The sequence below is a fragment of the Spermophilus citellus genome (genome assembly GCF_964194105.1).
Source record: "Spermophilus citellus genome assembly, chromosome: 4".
Taxonomy (NCBI): domain Eukaryota; kingdom Metazoa; phylum Chordata; class Mammalia; order Rodentia; family Sciuridae; genus Spermophilus; species Spermophilus citellus.
Genome location: NC_138185.1, coordinates 108,959,079 through 108,987,039, shown reverse-complemented (window position 1 = coordinate 108,987,039; position 27,961 = coordinate 108,959,079). Strand labels below are relative to the sequence as shown.

Here is a 27,961-nt window from a genome sequence, read left to right as displayed (position 1 = left end):
CTCTTATGAGGTCTAACTCTTTAATGAATGTGTAAATGAAAACATAAAACATACATGATCTTTTATACATAAGAGATGGAAGCAAATTCCAGTTGTAAAAGCAAATTCCTTCAAGGCTCAGAAAGAACAAATATTAGTCTTCTGTTGCAGGAAGCATATCCAGAGCTGGGCAATGAGGAGGCAATGCCCAAGCCACAGGAGCCTTTGATCAGCCAGTCTACAATATAGGGAGCCAAGGCAGGAAGGCACAGTCCTTCAGCTCACAATGCCACCAAGGGTTCCAAACAAGAGAATGAATGGCTCAAAGGCTTACCAAGGCTCCAAGGTGGGACTGTCTTGTCTTTACCCGTGGCTCTGACCTAAGTTTGAGAACAGGAGACTGAGAAGATATGCTCATTAAATACTGTCGCTGTAACACTGAATGGAAGTCTTGATTCTGCTGCAAGTGGTAAGCTGAGAGACCCAAGAATCTCACATGGGGCTTTACCAGAGCCCAGGGTGGTGAGTGAGTAATGAAGCAGTCCTCTAGTAAGCAAGGAGAGAAAGACTTTCTCTGGCTGACATGCTCTTGAGAGTTAACTCTGGCTTAAAAAATACTTGACAACACTGCATAAATTGGGGTTTTAGAATTGAGGTGTTTTTTTTTTTTTTTAACCCCTGTAACTTACAACACAAAAAACAAAAATCCAGTCTTGTTAGTAGATAGCTAAGTTTTGATTAAAACCTGAAATGTTTTTATGTAATCGCCAACAGGCTGGAATGTATCTGTACAGTTTAATCTGCTGTTGTTTCTTTGGCTATCTTCCCAATTAGATCTAAAAATGGTTCTGACACCCTGAATCTTGTTTTCCAAACCACTTTCTTCCTATAATTAGCCACAATCTTCCTAAAAATGAGGATGTACTTCTGAATAGAAAAGTCCTTCGGCTGAAATGGCATCTCCAAGGCCCACAGTTCGAATAGGGTCTTTACACACCAACACTGGTGTGAAATAAAAGGATATCCCCTCCCTGTGCCATTCTACTACTGGCTTGTTTGGGTTTAATGTAATTCTGGAGCCTGCCTCTGAATGGGAAGTCATGAACTCTTGGGGTGCCCTCAGAGACACTCGGCTGGTGTCTATGGTTTTGGTGGCACAGGCCTGTATCCCAGCCACACGAGCTCCTGCTGCCACGGCTGCAAGCTGGTTGGCCCAGTGTCCATCCACAGTTGCCAGGATGTGGTAGACCAGCGTATGGAAATGGATCCTGGTAAGGTCCGAGGCTCTGCTGTTAGTCCGCCCATGTTCTTTCAAGATCCAGAAGAGGATATCACTGACCATGCCCACATCAGGAACACCATTCCAGGAGGAGAGAGAAGCATGTGGTCCAGATGCTGACTGGCTGAGAAATAACAGCTCCTGTTCATTCAGCCCAAGAGAAGTCACTGCAGAAAAGACCTGCTAACAAAAACAATGACAGGTCTCTTTCTGGTGGGTATAACCGAGCTCCTGAATCTTAGGACGCAGCCAATGACTAAATGACAGGGAAGGCAGGCAGGCATCTTTCTTATCAGGCCTTCCTGTGACTGAACTCATCATTTCAACCATTTCATCTCTATCCACCTCCACCTTCAGGATCACTTGGGAAAAACTGCAAAGTTACCAAAATGCTGTTTCAAACCTAGTCTTTTATTATGTACCATTCAGAAAGGGTGGAGGTGTACCTATTTTGTATTTCCTTCCTTGGTGCCTAACTTTTGCCTGTGTTCATGCAACAGCCACTCTTATCATGCCAGGATATGGCTCTTGGCCAAGTCCTGAGTGTCAGCAGGCATTATGCCAGGAAAATGGAGAAGACCTGAACAATGTATAGTCAAGATCATAATGGCTCTGTGGAAATAACACCAAGATGCAAGAATATTGTTTCACGTTAGAGCTAAACTACTTAAGCAGGTGAGAGTTAGGAAAATAGTCTTCATTGAATAACAACATGTGGAAAGGGAAACAGGAGCCACTGAGCCCATTTTCTGTCTTGTGGGGAACCACTATGTCTACCTCACTGTCTTCCTTAGCACTTCTTTTGTTAGAAACAGGTAAAGGTTTCTGCAGGAGACATGAGTCCTTGAGTATGTACATGTATGTGTGTGCATGCCCATAAAATAATAATGGCCTTATACCTTTGTTGTTGAAAGCCAATGGCTTTCATTTCCTGCATGTTCTGTGCTAAGAAGGATGAAAGCCAATGGCTTTTCATTTTCTGCATGTTTTGAACTCTGAAGAGTTCTCTCTCTTCATCCAATTCTTACTGTAACCCTTGGATGGAAGAAGGCACTGCCTTCAATTTACAAACCAAGGCTAGGAAGGGTTAAGGAGACTTTCAGAGGGGGGACAAAAAAAAAAAAAAAAAGCTTTTTTTAAAAGTGAAAAAATATTCCTCCTCAAAAAGAAATACAAGTAAAAACTATACTGAAAAACACCAAGAATAAACTCAGTTGTAAATTATGGACTCTGAGTGATGATAATGTATCATTGTAGGTTCACTGATTATAACAAATGTACCCTTTGGTGAGGGGTGCCGATTGTGGGGGATGCTGTGCCTGTAAGGGGCTCAAAGGGCATATGGGAGCCCTGTCAATTTTGCTGTGAACCTAAAAACAGTCCAGAAAAATAAAAGACTGTTTTGCTGGGTATAGTGGGGCATGCCTATAATCCCAGCAACTCTAGAGGCTGAAGCAGGAGGATTGCAAGTTTGAGGCCAGCCTTGGCAATTTAGTAAGACCCTGTCTCAGAAAATAATAAAATAAAAAGGACTGGGGGGTACCAAAAATAAGTAAAATTTTAAAAGTTTTTTTTTTCTAAAAAAGAAGTAATTTTTTAGAAAAGGGCTAGAAGTGTAGCTCAGTTCTGAGGCCCAAGTTTGATCCCCAACACTGCAAACAACAAAAACAAACCCTACACTGACACTATTTTTCAACTGCCAGACTGATACAAATGCTAATTTTTAATCCCATTCCAGTGGCAAGAATATAAGGAAAATATTCACACAGAATATTTGCTGTGTGTGCAAAAGCTAAGTACCACAGAGTCACATATTCTAAACACTGCTAGTGGGACATAAAGTGTAATTCCCATGGAAGGCAATCTCAAACCTCTAAATGCTTTCTTAGGCTTCAATCCAGCAATTCCACTTCTGAGAATTTATCAAATGCATATACTTGCTTACAGGCAAAATAAAACAATGTACAAGATTATTTACTGCAGCATCCTATGTAAAAGGGAAGGACAGTCACCAACCAGAATGTCCACAAGAAGGTACAGGTCAAACAAACTGAGAAGCACCCCACACTCACTTTCACCACATCATTGTGAAAAGACTGAGGTGCTCTCCAAGTAACAACACAGTAAAGATCTCCAAGATTTTCCAGTGGGAAAAAAAGCAAAGGGCAGAGCAGTGTGTTCAGTATGTTGTGTTATTTTTTTTTTTTTGAGTAAAATAGGACAAAAAAAATTTATATTTTTATATAAAACATAGAAATAATATATTCCTGTATCATACATTATAACTCAGGAGATACAGATAAAGCTAATAAGAAAATTACAAAGGGTAGACAGATGGAGGAAGGGGAGAACCAGAATGAGACTTCACTGTGTATCTTTTAATACTTTTCGGTTTTTGAACAACACATTACCAATTAACAGGTTAAATAACAATAAAACGAAGAGTTAAGTAATCTGAACTCACAGAGCTAGTGAATGGCAAAGCTTGCATTCTTATGCCTTGCTCACTCGGATTTATGCTAACCACTGCTGCTATACAGAAGCAGGAGATAAATTCCTACATGTCTAGTGGTGAGGAGGTCAAGTTCACCAGTTTCCTTTTTTGGTGCTTCTTAAAAGTTTAAGTAAAATCAGCTGAGTTGGGCTTTCAGTTTTTCATGTTTTGAGTTCTGCAAAAACCATTCACTTCCAGAGAAGCAACAGGACTCACAGGCCCATCAATTTACATTGCCATATCTCCTTCCCTCTCGACTGAACTTTATCACTGAGTTAGTTTTTTTTTTTTTTTTTTTTAAATATTGAGACAAGGTCTCACCAGGTTGGTGAGGCTAGCCTTGAACTTGCAATCCTCCTGCCTCGGCCTCAATTTGTTGGGATTACAGATATGCATCACCCCACCTGGCTCACACCGCCATATTTCTAACTTACTAGGAAATCTTGTCCTAGGACAGTCCTGAATCCTTATTTGGGTCTTCTAGTTCTGAATGACACAACACCCACATCTCAGTGAGACAGTCCCTGAGCCCAAACACCCAGTCCCACTGGACAAAGGAGCTTCTCTGCAAGGCCCAATGAGGCCAGGGCTAAAGGAGGACACATGGGTTGCCCATAGGTGGTTGGTTACCTGATGCACAATGCTGTTCATGAGCTCCCTGTTGGTCATACTGGCCAGCTCTAGGTGAACTGGAACACCAGTCGGGATGTCAGAAATGGAAGTTACAACCTGGAAAGAGAAGAGACCAACACTGCCATTAGAAATAAAAGGAAGTCAGGCAAGAGGGAAGAAAAGATGAGGTCCTGAGCAGTCTGGATGCCCCTGGCACCTGCCTTCTTTGTATCCTCTGACAGCTACAAGCAACTGGACAAAAGATACTTTTTCCAACAGAGAACTGCATTCTGTAGAGAGCCATCAGGCTTATAGAATCAGAGGCCAAAGAACTGCTCCTTATTGTTCATGCTGCCAGCCTATTCCTAGGATCTAAACTATGTGGTTGGCTTCAACTGCCATTCAGATCTACAGGAACTGCAGCACAGGTGATATGAAGTGAGACGGCACAGATAACATAAAGGACATAACTACAAACCCTGCAGCTTGTAGCCACGCTCAGTTTAGCACAGGATGCAGAGGCTCAGGCAAGAAGATTATATGACCTGTCTGTCCTACTCTAGCTGCTTCTAAGGTATGTCCTTGGGAGAGCATGAGCCAAGGCAAGGCAGCACAAGTACAGAGGCAGAGAGAGAAAGGAACCTGGAAGGAAAAAACAAAACAAAACAAAACAAAAAACCTAGCTGGGGTCTGTGAGATTCTGTAACAGTGCTGTTACCTCCAATAGTCTCTTCCTCTGCAGCTCCTTGCTTTGTCCCTCCATCATGTGCAATCCAGAGAGGACCACCAGGTCAGGCTGGAACTCTTCCAGGCTAGACACAAACACCTCCAGCATATTCATGGCCCCGTTGGAGAGGTCGTGAGAGAAGATGAACCGGTTGGCATGGGGAGCTTTAAAATGGCCCCACTCCTCCCCTAGAAAAGCCCAGTCAATGGAAAGAAAAGGAAGAGGCTTTCAGTCTCCTAGCTGTGGAGGCACTTGCAGGTGTCTCCCTGGAGCCCTGGCTCTGAGCAGGCTAACTGCTGGCTGAGTGGGTCCCAATAATAATGGTCGAAGGTCAGCTTGGTGCCACATTCATGCTGGTAAATTGGTAAAGAAACAAACCAAAAACCTAAACCCAAATCAGCAAAAAAACAGCAACAGTGTGAGTCTCTTATGCCTTTTTCAAGAGGTTACCTTTCTCAAGGTCATTAGCTCCCCTGGAATTCCAGGAAAGCTCTGCTGTCTACTGAGCTCCCAAACACTGGACGCAGTTATACTGTGCATGACTTCCAAATGCCATCACACTAGGCATACTCCTGCAGATAGGACTGGTTGCCATTCCCAAAGTACATTCTACCTCACAGCAATGCTCTAGGACCTTCCACTTAGTTGGAATCTAAGAGCCAAGCTGACTGTACCTCCTACTCTCTGCTGCTCTCTTGTGGTTTCTGGGCACTTGATCCAAAGAGTGAGAACATCTGGCTGTTCCACCACTTGGGCAGGAGTTGCTTTGGAGTAATGACTGCTCAAGGCCACATTCAAGTGCTACTTTCTCCCTAAATGTGAGTCAGGAAAGACTTGCCCCTACCTAAGCAGATTCAATAACCTCCTTACCAGAGGCAACACTATTGACTTGGCACATGATTTGAACTAATTGTTCAAGTGTCCATCTCCTAAGGTAAACTGTGAGCTGAGGGTAGGGCCTGTGTAGTCTTCTACCTCATTTTCCTACTACCTCACATTGAACCTGGTATGTAGCTATATGAATGAATTAGCAAAAAAAAAAAAAAAAAAAAAAAGTGAATTAAGAAAACAGATTGATGACCTAATGGACCACAGCAGCAAAAAATATAGGTATTAACTCCAAATCCAAGATTTCCCAAATTAACAAGACTCTGTACAATGGGAAAAATACATTACACTGATACTTTCCATATAGCAAGACACTACCCTGCCCTTGAACAGTGACACTGCTGGGAACACAGCCTAACCTAGCCTAGGACAAAAGAGCCACACAGCATTCAAAAGAAACTGATTTCTTCAGGGAATGACAGAGGCAAAAATAAACAGGTATGGACAAAGAGAAATATGGAGAGCTGCTTATTGTTTCCATAGGACACAGGACTGATGAAGTGGCCCAAGAAGCAGACAGATTGGAATAGTCAGTAATAATACTTAGTGCCCTTCTTTTCTCACAGAACTTTGTATTCATTTCTATAAGCAATCTCTTCTCTCAATTTACCATCCTGCCCTTTGACCACTCTGGCTCACCAGATTCCCAGCCCTGAAAATGAGCTGCTGTGGAGCTGTCTAGTAGGACAGAAAAAGGAAAAAAAAAAGTTTGCAAATCCTCTCAGAATTTACTTGTCCAGGTTAGAGAGAAGCTGGGGATGGAGTTAAGAAAGCTGACCCAAGGGCTGCAACCACCAGATTATGTTCCCTCCTGGGGCCTATGAAAATGTAACTCAGCACAAAATTTCACAGAAGTGCACTACTTTGTACAAAGAAAAATAAGGAAGTCAGGCAAGAGGGAAGAAAAGATGAACCAATCTTGTTTTGAGACAAGCTATCTCCTTACCTCCACAAGAGGCAGAGCTATCAAACATAACAGCAAAGTCCAGTTTGAAGATCCTAGTCTCTCCATTATGTAGTCACCACAGGAATCAATAGAAACCAGGAACTGTAAAGGTGCCTAGTTCATGCTATGGGCACCAACAGAAATGGAAGAGAGACTAATCTGGACTGGTGGTAGCAGCACCTTCCAGTCAATAGTCATTGTCACTGAAGAGTGAAAAATGTCACTTCTGTTTGGGGGCGGGGGAAACCAGGGATTGAGCTCAGGGGCACTTGGCTACTGAGCCATATCCCCAGTCCTATTTTGTATTTTCTTTAGAGACAGGGTCTCACTGAGTTGCTTAGCACCTCATTGTTGCTGAGGCTGGCTTTGAACTTGCAATCCTCTTGCCTCAGCCTCCTGAGTCACTGGTATTACAGATGTGTGCCACTGCGCCCAGCAAAATTGTCACTCTTATTTGGGAAAACTAAAATGGAGAAAAACTCCTTGGGCATCATTAGGTATGAAGTACCTCCTGCAACATTCTGCCCTGATTTTCAGATCCTGCCCTTGCTAAATTTCAACTGATTCTAATAAGCACCCAAAAGGGAACCAGAAGCAAACAACAGTTCTTTTTCATACTTGGAGAAAGGTATAATTGTCAACAAGCACTATTTTTTCCTATCTTACATTATAGATCATTACTCTAGTAGGTGAGGTTCTCTTAATTGTGTGATTTGGAAGCAGTTCACTGAAGAGTGTTAACTACTCCTCTAAGGAGCCAATTAGCTGTTTGCATATTTGAATCTTTAATGTGAATTAATAATGTGTTTATCAGAACTCGAGTGAGTTCTGAGTACAGGAAAAGATACAGCAAAGAACACAGAGACTCAAAATATGTCCAGGTATTTAAGGTTCTTGCAGAAAATAAATCTCTAGTCTTTATAACACAAAAAAAATCTACTTGTGGGGTGATTTGGCTTTATAAACACTGAAATATCTTTTTAAAAAAAATATTTATTTTTTAGTTATAGTTGGACACAATACCTTTATTTATTTATTTTTATGTGGTGCTGAGGATGGAACCCAGGGCCTTGCACCTCCTAGGTGAGCGCTCTACCACTAAGCCACAATCCCAGTCCCCTGAAATACCTTATAATAAGAAATAATGTGAGGTTAAATACAAAACACTCCCACTCACCTCAGGGAAAAAATAAATTACTCCAAAGGAAGCTTGCCAGAGGCCTGGAACTAATCTAAGCAGCTTGGGTAAGTCAGGCCAGAAGGGTCCTGGGCAGGATTCAGCAGAGCTGAGGAAATATTACCTGCCCTTCTCTTTTCTTAGTAATAAAGGGAAGCTTCACAAATGTGTGTTTAACACATTTTCACTTTTACTCAAGATGCCTGCTTTCCTACAGCCTGATTTCCACTGGGTTCACACCAATTTGGTTTGTAGACTTGAGAATTTTTCTCATGATGTAATATTCTATCACTCTCTGAGATAACAAATGATAACAGCTCTGCAGATCAATGGACTTGAGAAACTTGGTATGGGGACACAAATAAGATCCTACTAATTTACAAAGATGAATTTCTGGCACAAAGCCAAGTCTGAAGATGCACAGCTTATACCATTAATACCCTTCCCTTACCTGCTTGATACTCCAAAATGAGGTGGAATTCGTCTACTTCCTGCAATGACTCTGGTGGAACAAATACATTGTCATCAAGAAGTTCATGTAGCTTTGGACCAATTGGACCGCAAAGAAGAACCTGGAGATAAGCAATGTGAAGTCAGTCTACCAGATCTGTTTCTTTTCCAACAATCTGAACAATAACCACTAGGTACATTCAGGCCAATTCTATTCATTTCAACAAAATACTGAATCTAATTCAATTCCAAAAGTCCTTGCTTTGGAGGTATGTAGCACAGGAGGCTCTTAACAGGGGATAAGCCTCTGGAAGTTAATGCCACAATATACCCAGAAACAAGAAAATGACCAAAGACCAAAGTCATAGTTGTCAGGTGCCTATGCAACTATTACAGCCCAGACTCCCTATTATGAACTGAATGAGTGAGTGCTCCCTGAATTCAGATGTTGAAGCTCTAACCCTAATGGAATGGTACTTGGAGATAGAACTTTTAGGAGTTATTAAGATTAAATGAGATCATAAGAGTGAGGTCCTAATCAGATAGGACTGGTGACCTTATTAGAAAAGGAAGAGAGATCTGTGTTAACCAAGAAAAGGCCATGTGAAAAACAAAACAAAACAAAAAACAGTGACAAGGCAGCCTCTGCAAGTCAGGAATCTTAAAGCCCTTACCAGAAACAAAACTTTGCTGCAACTTTGATCTTAGACTTTCCAGTATCCAGAACTGTTCAAAAATAATTTAAAAAAAAAACACCTAGTTTATGGTATTTTATTATTATGACAGCCCAGGCAGACCAAGATACACCCTATTCCCCTACATTATCTTTTTAATTCACATTCATACCCTGTGTAGGCAAATAGACATGGGATATTGTTTGCTCAAATATGACAGATGCTGGGGATATAGCTGATTGGTAGAGTGCTTTAGCATGAATAATGTCCTGGGTTTAATTCCCAGCATCACAATTTAAAAAAAAAAGAAGAAAAAGAAGAAGAAGAAAGGAAGGAAGGTGGGAAAAGACTGCTAGATGAAAACAATCATTTGAATTTTACACAGTACAGAAAAAGAACTTCTGAAACTGGGCACAGTGGTGCATGCCTGTAATCCCAGCTACTTGGGAGGCCGAGGCAGGAGGATCACAAGTTGGAGGCCAGCTTAGCAATTTAGTAAGACCCTGTCTAAAAATAAAAAAGGACTAGGCACGCAGCTCACTGGTAGAGTGCCCTAGGTTCAATCCTTAGCATCCCCCTCCCCCCCAAAAAAGCACTCTACCATACTTAACCTTTCAAATATGAGAATTAATGAGCAACTCAATTTAGAAAGTTTAGGAGGAGGTACTCTGCAACTTCTCAATACCTTTTTCTTCAACTCCAAGATAGGCCTCCCCCTGGCTATTCCTTCTAGAAACCACTTCACATCTGCTGCCACCTCTCAGTTCCAATAAGTTGCTGTTTCTGCCATGCCCTCAAGGTCAGGATAACAGGCTCAAAACCATTGAATTCTGAGGGTGGAGGGGGCAAATTAAAATCCCCAGGAACCATCTACATTGTTTCAAATTATGCCCCATCCAGAAATTTCAAAAGGCATTTTAACTTGCTAAGTAGCTCTGTTTGTATATTGCTTTGTGCAGAGGTACTTTCATGTATGTAATTAGAAATCCCAGCTTCTGGTGAAAATACACCTCCCTTGCCTTTCTGCCTTGACATGGGCACATTACATGCCAAATCTGACAATTCTTGCCTCTGCCACTATTTTCTTTCTGATTCTTGGCTAGATTTACCCCCCTACCTAGAACACTAAAAATCAGACAAAACATAACAATGGTTTTCAAAATGCTTGGACATTAGGCAAAGCACAATGATCCCTAAGAAATGAAAAAGCCAAATAATCCAAGTAAACTCCACTAATTCCTCAGCATGATACCATAAAAGAGTTCCTGGATATATAAAAGCCGAAATAATTCATTACTGGCAGACCTGCACCACAAGAAATGTTAAAGGAAGTTCTGCAGGCAGAACACAAATGATACCAGATGGAAACGTGGATCTAACTAAAGGAATGAAGAGCACCAGAAATGCTAACTCTGGATAAGCACATAAGATTATTTCCTTATTATTTTTTAAAAGATCTGTTTAAAGAATACTAATAATGTAGAGTGAAGTTTGTAACATATGTAGAAGTAAAATACATTGTGAGAATAGTACATGGACTGGAGTAGAGAAATGGAAGTATGATATTCTGAAGTTCTTATAGTGTAATGGAGCAGTAATATCACTTGAAAGTATACTGTGATAAGCTATACTTATATACACCATAAACTTATACACCATACTTATGTACACCATATACTTATATACACCATAAACTTATACACCATAAACCCTAATGCAGCCACTAAAATAAGATGTACAGCTAATAAGTCCAGAAGAGATAAAATTAAATATAGAAAATAATTCAAAAAGACTATGGAGAAAGAGGAAAGAGAGAAGATAAAAGAACAGAACCAATAGAAATAAAGAATAATGTCACACTAAATGTAAATGGTCTAGGGCTGGGGATATAGGTCACTGGTGGAATGCTTGCCCAGCATGCATAAGGCCCTAGGTTCAATTCCCAACACCAAACAAAAATGTAAACAGTTTAAGCATCCCAATTAAATGGCAGAGATTGCCAAAGTGGATTAAAAAGCAAGCCCTAACTATATGCTTATCCACACTTTAAAAACACAAATAGGTTAAAAGCCCATGGATGAAAAAGATACACTAATATTAATCCAAAAAAAAAAAGCTGTGATGGCTATTTTATCAAATAGAATTCAGAACAAAGATTATGAAATCATTTTCTTTATCCCTGGTAAGGAAAAGGGATGAATTCATGAAAAGAATGTTAACAATCCTAAATATTTATGCACTGAATAAAAGAGCTCTGAAATACACGAACCAAAAAAATTATAAAACTTCCAATAGAAATACATATCTGCTATTGTAGTTGGATACGTCAATACCCCTCTCTGAATAACTGATAATCAAATAGACAGAAAAATCAGTAATGATATACACAAGACACACAAGGCTTGAACATCACCAATAACCAACTTGACCTAGTTGTTAAATTTACAGAACCCTCTACTCAACAATAGAAAGACCCCTACATACTCTTGAAAAACTTTCAAAGACACATGTAATTTCACCAAGAGAGATCATATTCTGGGCCATTAAAAAGTTTCAATAAATTTAAAAGGTCATGGAAAACATTTTCAGACTAGATCAGAATTAAAATAGAAATCAGTAACAATATGAGGAAAATCTTTATAATTTAGAAAACTAACACCGCTAGTCCAAGAATAGTACATCTTCAGAAATCAAAGGATTACTGAAAATATCTTGAAATGAAAACAAAAACAACATATAAAATCTGTGGGACACATTTAAAGCAGTACTAAAGAGGAAATTTATAGCACTGAATGGCCTGTATCAGAAAATAAGAAAGGTCTCAAATCAATGACCTTAGCTTCTTACCTTAAGAAACTAGAAAAAGAAGCTAGTTAAACTCAAAGTAAACAAAACCCAATGAAACAGAAAAGAATGCATAAAAATCCAAAAGTTCATTATTCATTGAAAAAGAACAATAAAAATCAATAAACTTTTAGCCAAATCACTTAGGAAAATATGAAGATATAAATGAACAATATTAGAAAGAGCATCATTATAGACTCTACAGATCTTCAAGGGATAAGGGAATATTATGATTAACTATGCCAATAAATTCAACAACACGGACAAAATGAATAGTTCCTTGAAAGGCACAAACTACCAAAGGTTGCTCAAGAAACAGAAAATCTGAATTTCTCTATATCAAAGAAATCAGCTGGGCATGGTGGTGCACGCCTGTAATCTCAGTGGCTCAGGAGGCTGAGGCAGGAGAATCACAAGTTCAAAGCCAGCCTCAGCAAAATTGAGGTGCTAAGCAACTCAGTGAGACTGTCTCTAAATAAAATACAACATAGGGCTGGGGATGTGGCTCAGTGGTCGAGTGCCCCTGAGTTCAATCCCGGTAACCTGCTAAAAACCAAAACAAAACAAAGCAATTAGAGTTGTTATCAAAAAAGCCTTCCCACATTGAAGACTATAGGCCTAGAAAAACCTACAAACATTTAGAGAAGGCCTAATACCAATTCTATACAAACCTTTTTAAAAACTGAAGAGGAAGAAAATACTTGTCAACTCATTCTTTAAGCCTAATATTACCTCAACAGTAAAACCAGACAGACATAAGAAAAATACAGACAGCATCCCTCAAGAAAACAGATATGGGCTGGAGTTGTGGCTCAGTGGCAGAGTGCTTGCTTCACGCATGTGAGGCTCTGGGTTTGATCCTCAGCACTACATAAAAATAAGTAAACAAATAAAGATATTGTGTCCATCAATAACTAAAAAATAAAAAAAAACTGTTAAAATGTTAAATAAAATTTTAGTAAATTGAATTCAACAAAACACAAAAAGGATAATTAATACATCAGAAACAAGTAAGGTTCATCCCAGGGATGCCAGGTTGGTTTAACATTGGAAAACCAATGTGATTACCACATAGCAAACAACCAAAAACCAAAAATCATACAATCATTTTACTAGATGCTAAAGCAGCATTTGACAAAAATCCAACATCTACTCAGATCAAATTCGGAGCTATGCACATGCTAGACAAGTGCTCTACCACTGAGCTACAGCCCTAGCTCTCACAAATATATTTTTAAAGGCACTGCCTCACTCCTGCATCTGGCCATTCTTCTAAATTTGCCTTTACTATATTTGCCAGAGTCTATTTCTGAGATACACTATAGCATGGCTATTCAGAGTATGGACTCTTAAATGGGCTTTCTTTATAGGGTATTGAGAGGATTAAATTAGTTCATATCTATGTACCTGGAATATACTGAGAATTATATAAGCATTAGCTATTATCATCAGCATTGGAAAATACCTCTTAATCTCTGATGGTTCTCAGATGATCACCAGGTCCATGGTGGGTAGCATTTCACCAAGTTAAACTGAATCTCTTTGAGAGAGCAGTGGTAATTATCTTTGAAGACTGTACTATTACCCTAATAGTAATTAGAGTGGTAATGTCATGCAGAATGTGGCATCTGAATCCTAACTAGCTGAATTTGGACATGTTACTTAGTCTCTCTGGACCTCCCTCTTATCTTTAAAATTATAATACTGTTGTGAGGACTGAGTAAGAGATCTTTTCTCGTACCAAGGCCAGACTTGTTTTTTTGGAATGCCTTCCACTAAGACCAGCCCCAGGTCCAACTTCTCTAGAGACCAAGAGCAAATAATGGTTTCAGAAGAGGTCAATACTGAAAGGTCAATCTTGTACTTGCCCACAACAGTCCAGTGTGTTAGCTTTCCAAAGGATAGAATTATTTCTCAGGACCAGGAAGGTGCCTTGTGGGGAACCATGAAAACTCCCAAGATTCTGATGAGAAGGGCCTGGGCTCGCTAAAGAGCTTATGACTGAACTTTTCTTTTTCTGTTAACAGATAATGTTTCCAAGAGTTTACCCTGGAATTTCTAATCATCTCTGTTTAGAAGTTTATTACTATCATAAGGATAATGACTATAAAAATCTATATTTTCCACTGTAAAATTTCATAAGAACTTCAATCCTTTTTTTAAAATATATTTTTAGTTGTTGATAGACCTTTATTTATTTATATGTGGTGCTGAGAATGGAACCCAGTGCCTCACACATGCTAGGCAAGCGTTCTACCACTGAGCCATAACCCTAGCCCAGAATTTTAATTCTTATTAAAATATAAATGTTAACACTTTAATATACTCTCTCAATCTAAAGTATATTTGTCTCCTGGTGTACAGTGTGGCTCTTTTCATAAGTGCTCAGTAAATGTCTGTTGCTAAATTTTGAGAAAGAAACAAACACATTGATTTTTTCTCTAACACTGCTGATTATCTAGCCATATTTAACTAACTTTCTCTCTGGCTTTTCATTTCATCCCTGAAATGAAAAATTATATTTTTATGTTGGTTCCCCAAGTCCAGAGCACTGTTCATTGTTTCCTTCTCTGTCAGAAGCCACAATCACCCTGTACCTGTCCGTTTATTTACTCTCTTCCTTGTTACCACTTATGGTCTAGCCATACCATGATTCCAGTGATAAATAAGTCTCTCCTCTTTTGGGTGCTCTAATCCAAACCTTATCATTTTGTAAGCAACAATCTCCAAGTTGGCTTCCCCTCCTCAAAACTATTCCACTCATAGCACAGCAAACTTCTTACTCAGATGTTATTTTGAAATAGCAATCATTTTTAATTCTACTTAATAGCAAATGGTTCAAAACTTGAAGACACTTTTCTACCTACCCTCATCTAATGGCATGAATTTTCGACAATCTGGATTCAGGCTTATCAACATAGCCAAGTACATTCTCTCTCATAACTTCCATAATCCCCACATGCTCATAACCATTACTTGATGGCCTCTCAGGGTCAGACTGCCTTGGTTTGGATACTAGTTCCATTATTTACCCTCTGTGAATGTCTTTGTGCCTCAAGCTTCCTTATGTTGAAAGCAAGGATGACAGTACCAACTAGCTTTATAAGGGGTGTTGCAAGGATTAGTCAAATCTATGTAAAACACTGAAGACAATGCCAGGCACGTAGTAAACACTTAGAAAGTATTAGTTATTACTACACTCCTACTAATACTGTATGCATCCTAACAAGAGGTCCACAGACTAGTGTAGAAGCAGGTGATCCTTAAATTGAATCAAGGAACAAATATCCATGCTTGCTCCTAAAATTACTGAAACAACAGAAGGGTACAAATTTTAATCTGGAAATCTGACCTACCTTTAAATCTGAATTGGCTGCAAATTTCTGTCCAATTAAAGCTGCATTTCCTCCTACATAGTGCTGAAAGATAATTCAAGGTGATTAGGCAGAATTTTAGCACAACTAGTTACTCAAGCTTAATAATTTTTAATGTTAATAATCATAGTACATCTTTCCCCAAATATTTTGAGGTGTCTTTACAACAAATACACAAACAAGTTAATAAAAACACAGAAACAGACAATGAGTAAAATGTGAAGAAAATAAATATGGTAACCTGAAAATTAAAGTGTGACTGCTGTAACTATAGATCAAATCTGACTGAACTTCTGGGCCATCAGAACAGATAAAGAAAAAACACAGTGTGGCTAGCTCTTGTAAACCTTTAAAATGAGTATACATCACTTTCCTCCTGAATCATTCAACTTTTTTTTTTTTTTTTTAATGGTGCTGGATATGGAAACTTGTACTACCACTGAGCTACACCCCCACCTAAAATTTAACTTAATCTCATGCTTTCTTTTCTGTCTCCATCTCATGCCTGCCCCTTCCACAATCTGCTTGCAACTCTCCTAGTCAGCCTTCCTCTTGACCTCTGGCCTTTAGCAGGTTCCTCCCCTTCTCAGCTCCCCTTCTCAGCTGCTGCCTCTTCTGTGATGCCTTTTCTGTACCCCTTCCTCAGTGACATCTCAGCTTCCATAACTATCTTCCCCAGACAAGATTACAGACCACTTCCTGCCCCTCTAATATGAACCCATATTACAGCCCTTGCCTACTTTAGTTATCATCATCTGGACACATGAAGAGCATCTTCAGGGCAGGGACCATCTTTTCATAAGTGCTCAGTAAATGTCTGTTGCTAAATTTTGAGAAAGAAACAAACACATTGATGTCTTGGGGAATATATGGTTCCCTGGGAGTAAATTCTAAAAGGCAATGGCTCTAACACAGGAAAATATTTTCCTCTAATACATCTTTCAGCTTGAGAGAGCAGATCCTTCAAGGCTGGTGTTCCACTTTGCTAAGGATGGATCCATGTACCTTAGAAACCTGATGAATAGGCAATAAGGCTGCTGTTCAATTCTGAAGTCAAGAAACCTAATCAATAGTTCTGTCTGGGCTAACAACCTTTAGCCCATGCAGAGGCATAGACTAAATAACTCCAGCTGCTAGCCATCACTCTCATCCCACGCTTTGGGCTGACTGATCTCTGGATTTAAGTAGGATGTTAACAGTTCTTCATAGATTAATTTTGTGATATGCACGCTTAAGTTTGACCTTTTAACAAATCTGATTTCACATTTTATTTAATAATGATGGCTAGCAGAATTTACTAAAAGTTCTTGGGGGATGGGCTGAGGCTGTGGCTCAGTGGTAGAGCACCTGCCTTGCATGTGTGAGGCACTGGGTTTGATCCTCAACACCACATAAAAATAAACAAAGCTATTTAATTAAAAAAAAAATTTTATTGAGGGAAATTATTAAGATATCTGCAAAATGGATACCAGATTTTTCTTTTTCTTTTTGGTACCAGGGATTGAATCCTAGGGTGCTTAACCACTGAGACACATCCCCAGCCCTTTTTTTTTAAGATAGGGCCTCACTAAATTGCTAAGGCTGTGATCTTCCTGCCTCAGCCTCCCAAGCTGCTGGAATTATAGGTGTGTATAACCGTGCCCAACTCAGATTTTTCATATAATTGTCACTGTTGTTCATCAGGCAACCTACCTTACAGTTTAAAGGATTTTCAAATGACACCAAATTGGTGTTAGAAGTAACACATTTTAGGTTTTAAAATGTTAAGAAATAATAGACCATCAAAAAAGTAAGATGAGTTTCTGTAGATTTTTTTTGTTATGAAACAAATGGTAGGGTCAAAGCAGAAGTGGTTTAAATACCATGATCACAGAGATTTCTGAGCAGTATACTTATCAGATTGGAACTATCAAGATTCTCTAAAAGACCAGACACTACTAAACTAGGCTGTCAAAATGACCATAGAAATTTTAACAACTTGCTGTTTCCTTTAGAAACTCAGCTGGCTAACACCCCTGACAATTTTTAATGTTCAAATGGGCAGCTTCAAAGGACAAAAATCTTTAAAATCTCAAGTCATCAGTGATCACAAAGGTTTGCCTGTGAAAGGTACCAATTAAAAACAGCATTAAGAGCTTCCCTGGCTAGAATTCAGGCCTGGTCTGGGATGCCCCATTGAAGTAAGGTCTCAGATGAGGAGAATTAGCTGGGGTGGAAAATGTTCAAACAACCAGAATTCAGCCTCAAGAGGCATGAGGACACAGCAGCAGGCACACTGGATGAGATGGAAAGAGCCACACTTGGGTCTCCAGCCCCAGTACTCTTACTCTATGTGATCCTCACCCCCACCCCAGCCTGGACCATTAAGACTCCAGGGCTTTATGATCACCAGGTGAGCTTGAAGACCACTGAAGTTCCATCCATCTGACTTGTTCCAACCCAAAGACTACTGGTTCTCAAATGAGGTCATCAGACCAATAGCATCAACCAGGAAACTTGCTGGAAAGGTAAATTCTTCATTCCCATACCATATCTACTCAATCAGAACTCTGGGAGTAGGCTAGGAATCTGTTTCAATAGCTCCTCCAAGTGATTCTGATGCACACTCAAATTTGAAAGCCACCAATCTAGACCAGTGGTTTTCAATCAGGGATCATTTTGCTTCACTCCCCTTCCTGAGTATCTAACCAAGGAAACACATGCTTTTTAGCCCTTGGGAAAAGAGCTGGAAAGGATGCTAAACATTCCACTACAGTCACAGGACAGTCTTCCCCACAAAATAGTATCCATGTTCTGTTGATAAACTCCTTTTTGGGATGGGGTTGTGGCTTAGTGGCGTAGCATGCATGAGGCCCTGGGTTTGATCCCCAGCAACACACACACACACACAGAAACCCCACTGCATGAGCAGAACAAAGGTATGGCCCCATCTCTCCTTTTCCCAGTTAAAAGCTAGTCTACTTTTCTATGGGTTTGGCCTTGTTCTCCTGCTTAGGACTCAGACACATTAAGATTACTACAAGTTATCAAAAATAAGCATTACAACTAAAACAAATTAATAGACAATGTTTCCTCCTTTCAAACATAGATAACATGAAAAAGGCAACTTTATGATGAACAACAACCAAAATTATAGTAAATATGCATCACTAATGTTGGCTGAGTTAAACTGACTAGAAACAGAGTTAATAATAAAACATGAGATACAGTTTTACAAAAAGGGAAAATTGGATTTCCAAAGGTCACTGTCATGAGGCAAACTGGAGGAAAAGTTGCTTAAAAGGCTCCTTTTCGGGGCTGGGGATGTGGCTCAAGCGGTAGTGCGCTCACCTGGCATGCGTGCGGCGCTGGGTTCGACCCTCAGCACCACATACAAACAAAGATGTTGTGCCCGCCAAAAACTAAAAAATAAATATTAAAAAATTCTCTCTCTCCCTCCCTCTCTAAAAAAAAAAAAAAAAAAAAAAAAAGGCTTCTTTTCCCACCCTGTTTTAATTTACTCTTGGTGAACTAACAGACCTGGGCTCCTGGGAACTCTGATGCTATTTGGGCAACATCATGAAAGGTTTCCTTGTCACTGAAGAAGCGCTCAGCAGCAGCTCCCTTCCCCATGAAGTGGACGAAGGCTTCTTCCAGATCATTCCTTGAATGCAGAACTGCATGATCTCTCCCATTCCCAGGACTCAGGCCAAGTGCCTGCAAGAGCTTCACGCCTGAGAGCACTACATCGACACATGCATTGACTCTGTAAGGAGGAGGAGAGACATGTGAAAAGAAGCAGTCATAGCACAGGAAAAGCACCTTGGCTTTTAGCTGCAGAGAAAGGTTTCAGAGAACTGTATTCAAACAGGGAACAGCTGAAGTGGATCTGCTACTTTAACTGGAAAGCAAACAACATGTGGCAGAAGGAAAATTACTTTATCTGGATATATGTAATGGGATCAGATCAGAACCTTTTTTGAAAGTTTGGCAAAAATTTATACTAGTCAAAAAAGTGAGAAAACAGTGCTTAGCATTTCAGAACAAAGCTATCATGGCAATAAAAATGTAGCATTTCTAAGGAAATATTAGCAGAGCCAAACAGGATTCACACTATGTCTTGGGCAAGTCACTTTAATTTCTGTGAGTCTTAGTTTTCTCATCTGAAAAAATGGCAATGATATGAATAGTTAACTCAGAGAGCTACTGTGAAGATTAAATAACCAATGTTTAGGAACACTGCTTAGTGCAAAGTAAGCAAAATATATTTTGGTCAAAAGCTAAATACCAGTCAGGTATGGTGGCACACACCTATAATCAATCCCAGCAGCTTGGGAGGCTGAGACAGGAGGATTTCAAGTTCAAAGCCAGCCTCAGCAATGGTGAGGCTCTAAGCAACTCAGTGATACCCTGACTCTAAATAAAATTCAAAATAGGACTGGGGATGGGGCTCAGTGGTTGCATGCCCCTGGGTTCATTCCCTGGTACAAAAGAAAAAAAAATTCTAAGTTCCAGACAACTTTCCTCCAGACAGATTCAATACCTAAATGCCCAAATACTCCCAGCTGAAAGCCTGCATTTGAAGAGCTGAGTGGGGCTTTAAAAAGATGCACACTTGAGGCCTTGTAACAACTAATCACTTGACAGGTGTTTACAAGACTTACCCATGAATCTTTGTGTGTGTGTGTGTGTGTGGTACTGGTTATTGAATCCAGGGGCAATCCACCACTGAGCTATATCCCCAGCCCTTTTTATTTTGAGACAGGGTGTTATTAAGTTGCTCATGCTGCCCTTGGACTTAGGATCCTCCTGCCTCAGCTTCCAAAGTAACTGGGATTATAAGCGTGCACCACCAAGCCCAGCCTATCCATGAACTTTAAAGGACTGGCAAGAAACTTGTGCATCATCTGGTAGGTTGTATGGAAATTATAAAATACTAAGGTTGTCTGGCATGGCATCTTTTATGTGTGCATGAAAAAATCCTGGCTTATATATTTTCAGTGTTTCTTTGCTAACGGTCATCCCTCTTTTAAAGAGAAAGGCTAAATAACTAAGGTGTCTAGATGAGGTCTTCCAGGCCCCCAACTGTCACTTCCATTTACGTCTATCCTTCCTTCTGCCTATTGGGAATGTCCCTTTTGCTAGTGTGGTTGGTGGCCACAAGCAGCTCCTAGACTCTAAGAGCAAGCTCATAGCAGACCAAGATACCTCCTAGAGATAAGGGTGGCTGATATTCAGTTAATGCTGAGCAGCTTTGAAACCTAAAGTTAAACTCATTCATGAAGAAGGCCCAAAGAACTGGATTTTTAGCATGGAACACATAGCTATGTTCTCTTCTAGTCCACTTCAAAAATCTCTCAGTCTGTAAACTAACACACCAAATCATTAATGGTAGCAAACTGAAATTGGGCAATTACGATAAAGGAGAATAATTTTACTTTTAATTAGATAACATTTCTCATTTTTACAACTATGTATTACTTTTGTAAGTTTTAGATAAATGTAACTTTAAAAGGTTTGTATGTGGGCTAGATATTATTTACACCACTTTTGAAGATTTACAAGGGCAGGAAGAGAGACATTCCTCCTCCTGACACAAAATGACTTGAATCCTCATATTAAGGGTCCTTTTAGTAATTCTTTATCTATGGATCCATGTTTTGAAAAGATTTTTGCCCATCAAACAGCATTTAAATACTCAAATTTTCTTTTAAAAATCAAAAATATAGATGACTTAACTGGAAGAGTGTAATAATGGGTTACTATGCCTTTCAGTGCATAAAACACATGGACAAGCATGCAGCAGGTGCTTAAGGATGTTTTAATACACGTCTTTCATAGCCTATGAAATAAACCAAACACACCCTGCAAACTGGTTTCATTCCCATCCCACAAAGGGTGCCCTTTACTTCCACTAAATGAACATTAGATGTTTAAAAGTGAGCCTATGAATAGGACTGCAGGTATCTCTTGGCTCTCCAACTTCAGTACAATCCTGAGCTTCAGAAAGTGTTTGGATAGCCAAGGATACTAGTTCCTCCAAACTGGCCTATCTTAAAAAAAGAAAGTATCCAAAAGGATTTAGGTCCTGAATCTGAACAGCAGAAATTCAAAAACAAGGAAGTTTTACATTTAGAAATAAAACTACTTCAAAAACTATAAACACATCACTTTCTTATCTAGTTCCACTGAGATCTTAAACACAGTTTGATAAGCATGCTGGACAAGTGCCTTACCACTGAGCTATGTCCTCAGCCCCAGAATTTGACTTTTTAGAGATAAGAGTGGAGAAAGTCAAGTTTACAAAAGTAATGCAAAATGAAAAGTTCAGTGCATTTTGCAAAACAAGACAAACCAACAAAACTGATTTTGAGTTACAAAAAAAAATATAACTACTGAGGAGCATTTTTTATCCCCTACTTATAATCATCATTTGATAACTTTTATAAAAAGCTTGTATTAATTTTTAAAAATTACTAAATATCTCCTATGGGCCAGATACCAAACTAAGTATTTTTTACATATGCTTGTTATATAATACTTTGACCAGAGCAAGGATCTTCCTCTGCACTTCCTCAACAGCATCCCCAATGTAAACAAATCTCCTAAGCTACTTTATTATCAAGGGGGAAATAGAGGGATAGGAGCTAACCAGAACCAGAAAACAAAGCAATGCTCATTTGACCCGAAGGCAGAATTTCACACTTAAGAAATGTATAAAAAAAGATTATAGTGTGGTTTTGGAGAAAACAGATGAAATAACTGGAAAAAAACAAACAAGGCAAATATGCCAAATGCTGAAACAAGAGGCTGCAGGGCCAGGCAGGGCACACTGGAAGCCTTGGCTTCCAGGCAACTAGTACAGACTTTTGGCTGGCAGGGTGAGGGGGACACAGTTCTTCCTCTGAGGCTATGAATTCCTCAAAAAATGATGTTTCCTGTCACCTCCATCCTGTTTCATCCTCTGTAAAATGTTTTCTAAGGCTCCTTCTAGTTTTAACATGTGTCTCAGATATTATAAGAATTATAATACCTATAAGATACAGAACTGTAGAGAAATCACAAAGGTCTGGGCAATTGTACCTAGGCTGAATTCTGGATGGTACCTCTGCAAAGAGAAAGGAGCCGATCTTTATGAAGTACCAAGGGCTAGACAGGCATTTTTAGATAGAATATACCCATTTGCAATGTTCTGTGAGACAGGTGGCCATTACTGCTTTCAGCTAAGAAAAGTGAAGTTGGAGTTAACCAACATTCCAAAGGCTAAAAACTGAACAAGCCTAAACTCAAACCCAGATTTATCTGATACTGAAATCCATGTAGGGAGCATATGCAAGCAGTTTTAGATGAAAGGATCAACCTTGTGTTCGGACACAATAAGAATGTGATCTAGCTAGAATGGAGAATTCATATCAGGGAGAAGAGCAAGACAGATCAGGGCAAGGACAGTTATAGGGGAATCAATGTTAGGATGAGGGCTTTATCTTTTACCCAAAGTTAAATAGGTACCAGGGTCCAATTTGGAAGCAGGGGAAGACTCACAAAGATGTGATAGCCTTCAACCCAAGAGCTAATATCCTAAAATCTGCAACCCTGGTCCTTCATGCATTCTTAAATTCCAGCCTTTCATTTTTACCAGCTGATGGAGCAGCTTCCTTTGAAATCCCACAAGGTGCATTTCCCTTCCTCTGAAATTCAGCTTAACTTCCCCCACAAATCACCTTTTTCCTAAATCTCTTAATATGATAACAATGTGGCATGACTATGAAACCTGAAATGGGCTTAAATTGCACCTTCTGTACTTGATAAATGTGTGGTCTTGGGTAATCAATGAGTCCAAGCCTATTTACTCATCTGTATGAATAGATGACAATACTGGTATCTGCCCACCTCATAAGATTCTTATGATACCCAAAACTAAAAACCTGTCTTTGGGGGCTGCTTTTCTTTACTCTAAAACATCCAGCCTGTTATGCACATCTTTCTCAAATCTTACCTTTCTTTATCACCATTCCTAAGCAATGGTCAGACTCTTTAATCCTCTCACGTAAACCCTACAATGTCTTCTTAACCAGAGTCTCCAGACATTCATTCTTAGGGCTATCACACTAAATTGTTTTGAGTATGTGCATGAGAGAGAGAGAGAGAGAGAGAGAGAGAGAGAGAGAGAGAGAGAGAGACCACGAATAGGTGTGTATTCTCCCAAGAAGTCGAATATACCCAAAATGAGATTGTGGTTCAAGTATTGTATATATTGTATATAATCCCACCCATCCCTCCCATATCCCCTCTTTGGGTAACCAGAAATGTTCCTAACGGACTTGTTACTTATAAAAATAATGTGAAGCAGGCTGGGCACGGAGGTACATGCCTATAATCCCAGAGCTTGGGAAGCTGAGACAGGATTGCAAGTTCAAAGCCAGCCTCAGCAAAAGCAAGGCACTAAGCAAATCAGTGAGATCCTGTCTCTAACTAAAATACAAAAAAGGGCTGGGGATGTGGCTCAGTGGCCAAGTGCCCCTGGGTTCAATCTCTGATACCAAAACAAACAAACAAAAACCCCCAAAACATGAACTGCTGCTCAAAATCCACCTTTCACATTCCCTTCCATTATTTTCAATAAATAACTAGTGTCATTTACCTGTTTATACATCTTTATGGCCTCCTTATCACGTACCCTCACATAAAAGGCATGTTGGAATTTGGTCCAACCTTTCCTTCTGAGCATCTTATTTCTTTACCAAAAGATTCTTGCCAAATTGCTTTCTCACATTTGGTTCTCTTTCCTAGGTGGACTTGTTCCCCCACCTTTGCTTATTTATTTTAAAAGTCTCATTTCTTTTCTAGGCTGTTACACAAGTCACTGTAGTAGAATATATTTCTCATAATGGTCCCAACAAGATGTCCCAACCCACATGTTCGTTTTAAAACTCGACATTGATATTCCTCCCATTAAGGTATGATTTAGGTGACACCCCTCCCTTAAAACCAGGTGGAACCATAACTCTGGTAAAAACTGACCCTACAGACTTTGAAGGTTAAATCATAAGATACTTTAAGGATTCTGCCTGGTCCTCCCAACACATTCCATCTCCTAATCCAGTCTTCCTGCTGTGAGAAACTAAACAGCTAGGGAAAAGCCACATGTAGGCGATAAAACCCCCCTGGAAGTTTCAGCCATGATCAATCTTTATGATGAACCCAGTTCCAGCTACCATCCAACTATAACTGCCTAAGACCCCAAGCAAGAACTGCCCAGTAGAGCCCCACCAAATCTCAGATAATAAAAGATCATAAAATGGTTGTTGTTTAAGCTACTTAAGTTCTGGGGTAACTTATCATACAGCAATAGTAAATGTAAGGTCATCTTAGAGCTTTTTCTGACACTCTATCCTAGGAAGAATTAGTAATCCTTCTTTGGGACAATAGGTCTACCTTATTTTGTTTTTATTTTTATTTATTTTTTTTCCCCCTGGCAGTGCTGGGGATAGATCCCAGCAAAGTAGGCAAGTTCTAACACTAAACCATACCCCCAGCACACACTTTGTTCTTACCACTCGAATTCAACAAAGCACTTTTCACAATTGTTATGGACAATGGTATCCTCTACCCCACCACAAATTTATAAGTTGAAGCCCTAACCAGTGTGACTGTATTTGGACACAGGGCCTTCAAAGAAGTAATTAAAGTTAAATGAAGTCACACAGGAGAGTTCCTAATCCAATAAGACTGATGTCCACATAAAAGAAAGAGTACCAGCAGTGCAGACACAGAGGAAAGGCCATGCATGTGAAGACTCAGGGAGAAGCTAGCCAACTGCAAGCTGCAAAGAAAAGACTTGCCCCAAACTAACCACACCCGCACCTTTTAGACTATAAGGCTCCACAACTTCAAGAAAATGAATTTCTGCTGCTTAAGCCATCCAGCCTGTGGTATTTTGTCCTAGCAGTCCAAGCAGATCAATACAATAATGAATGTATCAGTTTTCAACAAATGATGAAGGGACCTTGTTATACTCATATCCTCAGAACCCAGCAGACTTGAAATCGTTGATAAGTATCTGTTGACAGAACATGCATGAAAGGAGGACAGTTAAGAGGCTGATACTTGTGGATGAAAAGAGCCTGAACTCAGAAGAGGTAAAAGGAAACACATCTTAAGAACCAGTAAATGTGCTGATATGAAAAAATACAAGTTAACAATTGAGTACTTTCAAAAGCTGACACCACTCTACATAAGCTACATAAATTATTTCATTTTCAGGATAACTTTGCTCTACCTTACTCCTTCTGGCCCCAGCACTCACATAAACTAGTAGGGTACTTGACAGAAGGCCTGCTTTTGTATGGTATCTTTGAGTTGATGGCAAAAGTCAAGTGAAACTGAGACAGGGACTAAAGGTAGCATAAGGGAAATAATTATATTCCTGAAAGGAGTACAAAAAAGGAGGCGTTGTGATTTGGGAGAATCTTAAATATGCAACGTCACTGAAGTCTGGGAAGAAGAGTTTCTAGGAGGGCGTGTTAAACAAGTGGAAGGCTGCAGCAAGCTGACGATATAGACTAAAAGAAGTTGAATTTGAAAATCGGGAATCTCAGTGAAGTGGTGGTCTCCAAACTGGATAGCGTTAATTAACAGAAAACAGGGCAAAAGAAAGTCGATAAAGGCAGAGAACATTCTTCTTTCGAAGCAAGAGGAAGAATGCCGTCAAAACTGGTAAGACATTTTTGGCTGCCAAAGAACAGGCGCCCATAAAGCAAGGAAGCTGGAAGTTGGAACGATGAATGGACACCTGAACATGAAGGTGACAAGCTAAGTGAGATGTGCAAAAAGGCTATTAGGGTTGGTCCTACCCGGACAAAAGAAGGGCTCTGGGGCCAGCAGAGTGAAAACCAGTCTGAATCCCTGCAGCGGTGACGAAATTGGCTAGACCCAGACATCCGACACCTTTTGCCAAGAGGGCAACGCGGACACCGGCGCCTCCTGGGGACTTCTGAAAACCCGTTTCCACGCGGGCTTTATCTTACAGCTCGGTAGCCTCCCGACCTCCAAAGTGAACCTCAGAGGACTGAGCGCCCGCACTTCCTAGAGAGGCCCAGAGACCCAGGCCCTGCGGGCACTCACCCTACAGCCACGCGGCGCCAGCGCCGGGCTGGCTGCACGATGAGAGCATCCCAGGCGGCCGCCAACCGGCCCTCGGGGGAAAGAGATCCCGTGGGCAAGGGCGAGGGCCCCAGCCGCAACGAGCTCCAGAGCGAGCGCAACGCCGAACCCGGCAGCTCCGGCTCCAGCAGGAAGACGCAGCCCACGGCCAGCGCCAGGAAGCCTGCACACGCAGAGCCCCGCCACAGAGCCATGGGGACCCTGGTGCTGCAGCAGTAGCAGTAGGCTCAGTTCCTGGCCCGCGCCTCTTCCGGGCTCAGCGCGTGCTGACGTCGACACGCGCTTACATCACACCTGCGCGCCACGGCCCCTCCTGAGGGGCGGGACGATGGGCGGGCCGCTGGTGTCGCGAGGGCGGGGAGTTCTCAGTCCAAAAAACCTGACACTTGGCGGCGCGGAAGGTGATTGAACAAAGCGTTCCCTCTAGTTGGGGCCTTGTATCTCTCCCCAGAACTCCATCCGTATCCCCAAAATACTGGGGCGGGAATATGTTCCTTTCCCAGTAAAACGAAACGGACAGATTATAGAAGCAGGCAAGCCTCACGTTGATATTTGAGCCGGCACAAATTTCACACACCCCTTCAATCTGTCCCTCCGCCCCGGTGTCCGTCCTACAAGGTTTTCTAAACTCCCCCAGTGCTCTGCCTCCCCAAGTGGATTCTGACGGCAGCTGTGTTTCATAGAAGTGCTGGGGGCGCTCAAGGCAGGGGGATTCTGTCCCTTTGGGGGATGGCTCAGGCCCTCAACTACTTGGGGCTTTGGTTGAGACTGAGGAGACCCCACAGAGATCGTCCCCGTCTGGATGAAATTTGGCGGGGGTGGGGGTGGGGGTGGGGGCTTACAGGGGATTGAACCCAGTGGTGCTTGATCGCTGAGCCACATCCTCAGCTCTTTTTAATATTTTGTTTGGAGACAGATTCTCTCTAAGTTGCTTAGGGCCTCGCTGATTTGCTGAGCCTGGCTTTGAACTTGCGATCCTCTGCCTCAGCCTCCTGAGGCATTGGGATTATATAGGCATGCACCCTGAGCCTGGCATCAAATCTTAAAATGATTCCTTTAGGGTGCTGTTCCTTTTAACAATTTCGGGAACATGCACAAATTTTGCAGTCTTAAGCACAACACAGAGAGGATATTGGACCTGAATTGAAAAACCCTGGTTTCTCTTGTTCCCCCTTAGTGATATTACTTAAACTCAGCCCTGTCTTCCTTGGTATGACCCCTCTGTGCGGGAGTCTAGATTAAGAACCAGTGAAGCTAGGCCTAATGCCAACTCATTCTTAGCAACAATTATGCCCTGCCTGGTCTTGTTCCTTGGCTTATTTCCATTTTTCCAGTTCTGCTGGTTTCTGACCTTGGCTCTGTGTCCAGTTTTCTA

The 27,961-nt window shown here is 40.7% G+C and overlaps 1 protein-coding gene across 3 annotated transcripts; it reads right to left on the bottom strand.

Annotated features, from left to right (window-relative positions):
- Nucleotides 1-3: 3 nt before the first annotated feature.
- On the bottom strand, nt 4-26,834 carry ADPGK (ADP dependent glucokinase). Of its 3 annotated transcripts, none has more exons than XM_081289759.1 (7): nt 26,548-26,834; nt 18,964-19,189; nt 15,427-15,489; nt 8,554-8,674; nt 5,083-5,279; nt 4,383-4,481; nt 4-1,441 (listed from the first exon to the last, which is right to left on the bottom strand). In XM_081289759.1, the coding sequence occupies exons 1-7, from the start codon at nt 26,778-26,780 to the stop codon at nt 887-889; spliced, it is 1,494 nt and encodes a 497-aa protein (XP_081145885.1). In that variant the 5' UTR covers nt 26,781-26,834; the 3' UTR covers nt 4-886. The 3 variants fall into 3 exon arrangements, with proteins under 3 accessions (XP_081145885.1, XP_081145886.1, XP_081145887.1); XM_081289760.1 differs by having other exon boundaries at nt 4-1,438; XM_081289761.1 differs by lacking the exon at nt 15,427-15,489.
- Between the last annotated feature and the right edge of the window lie 1,127 nt (nt 26,835-27,961).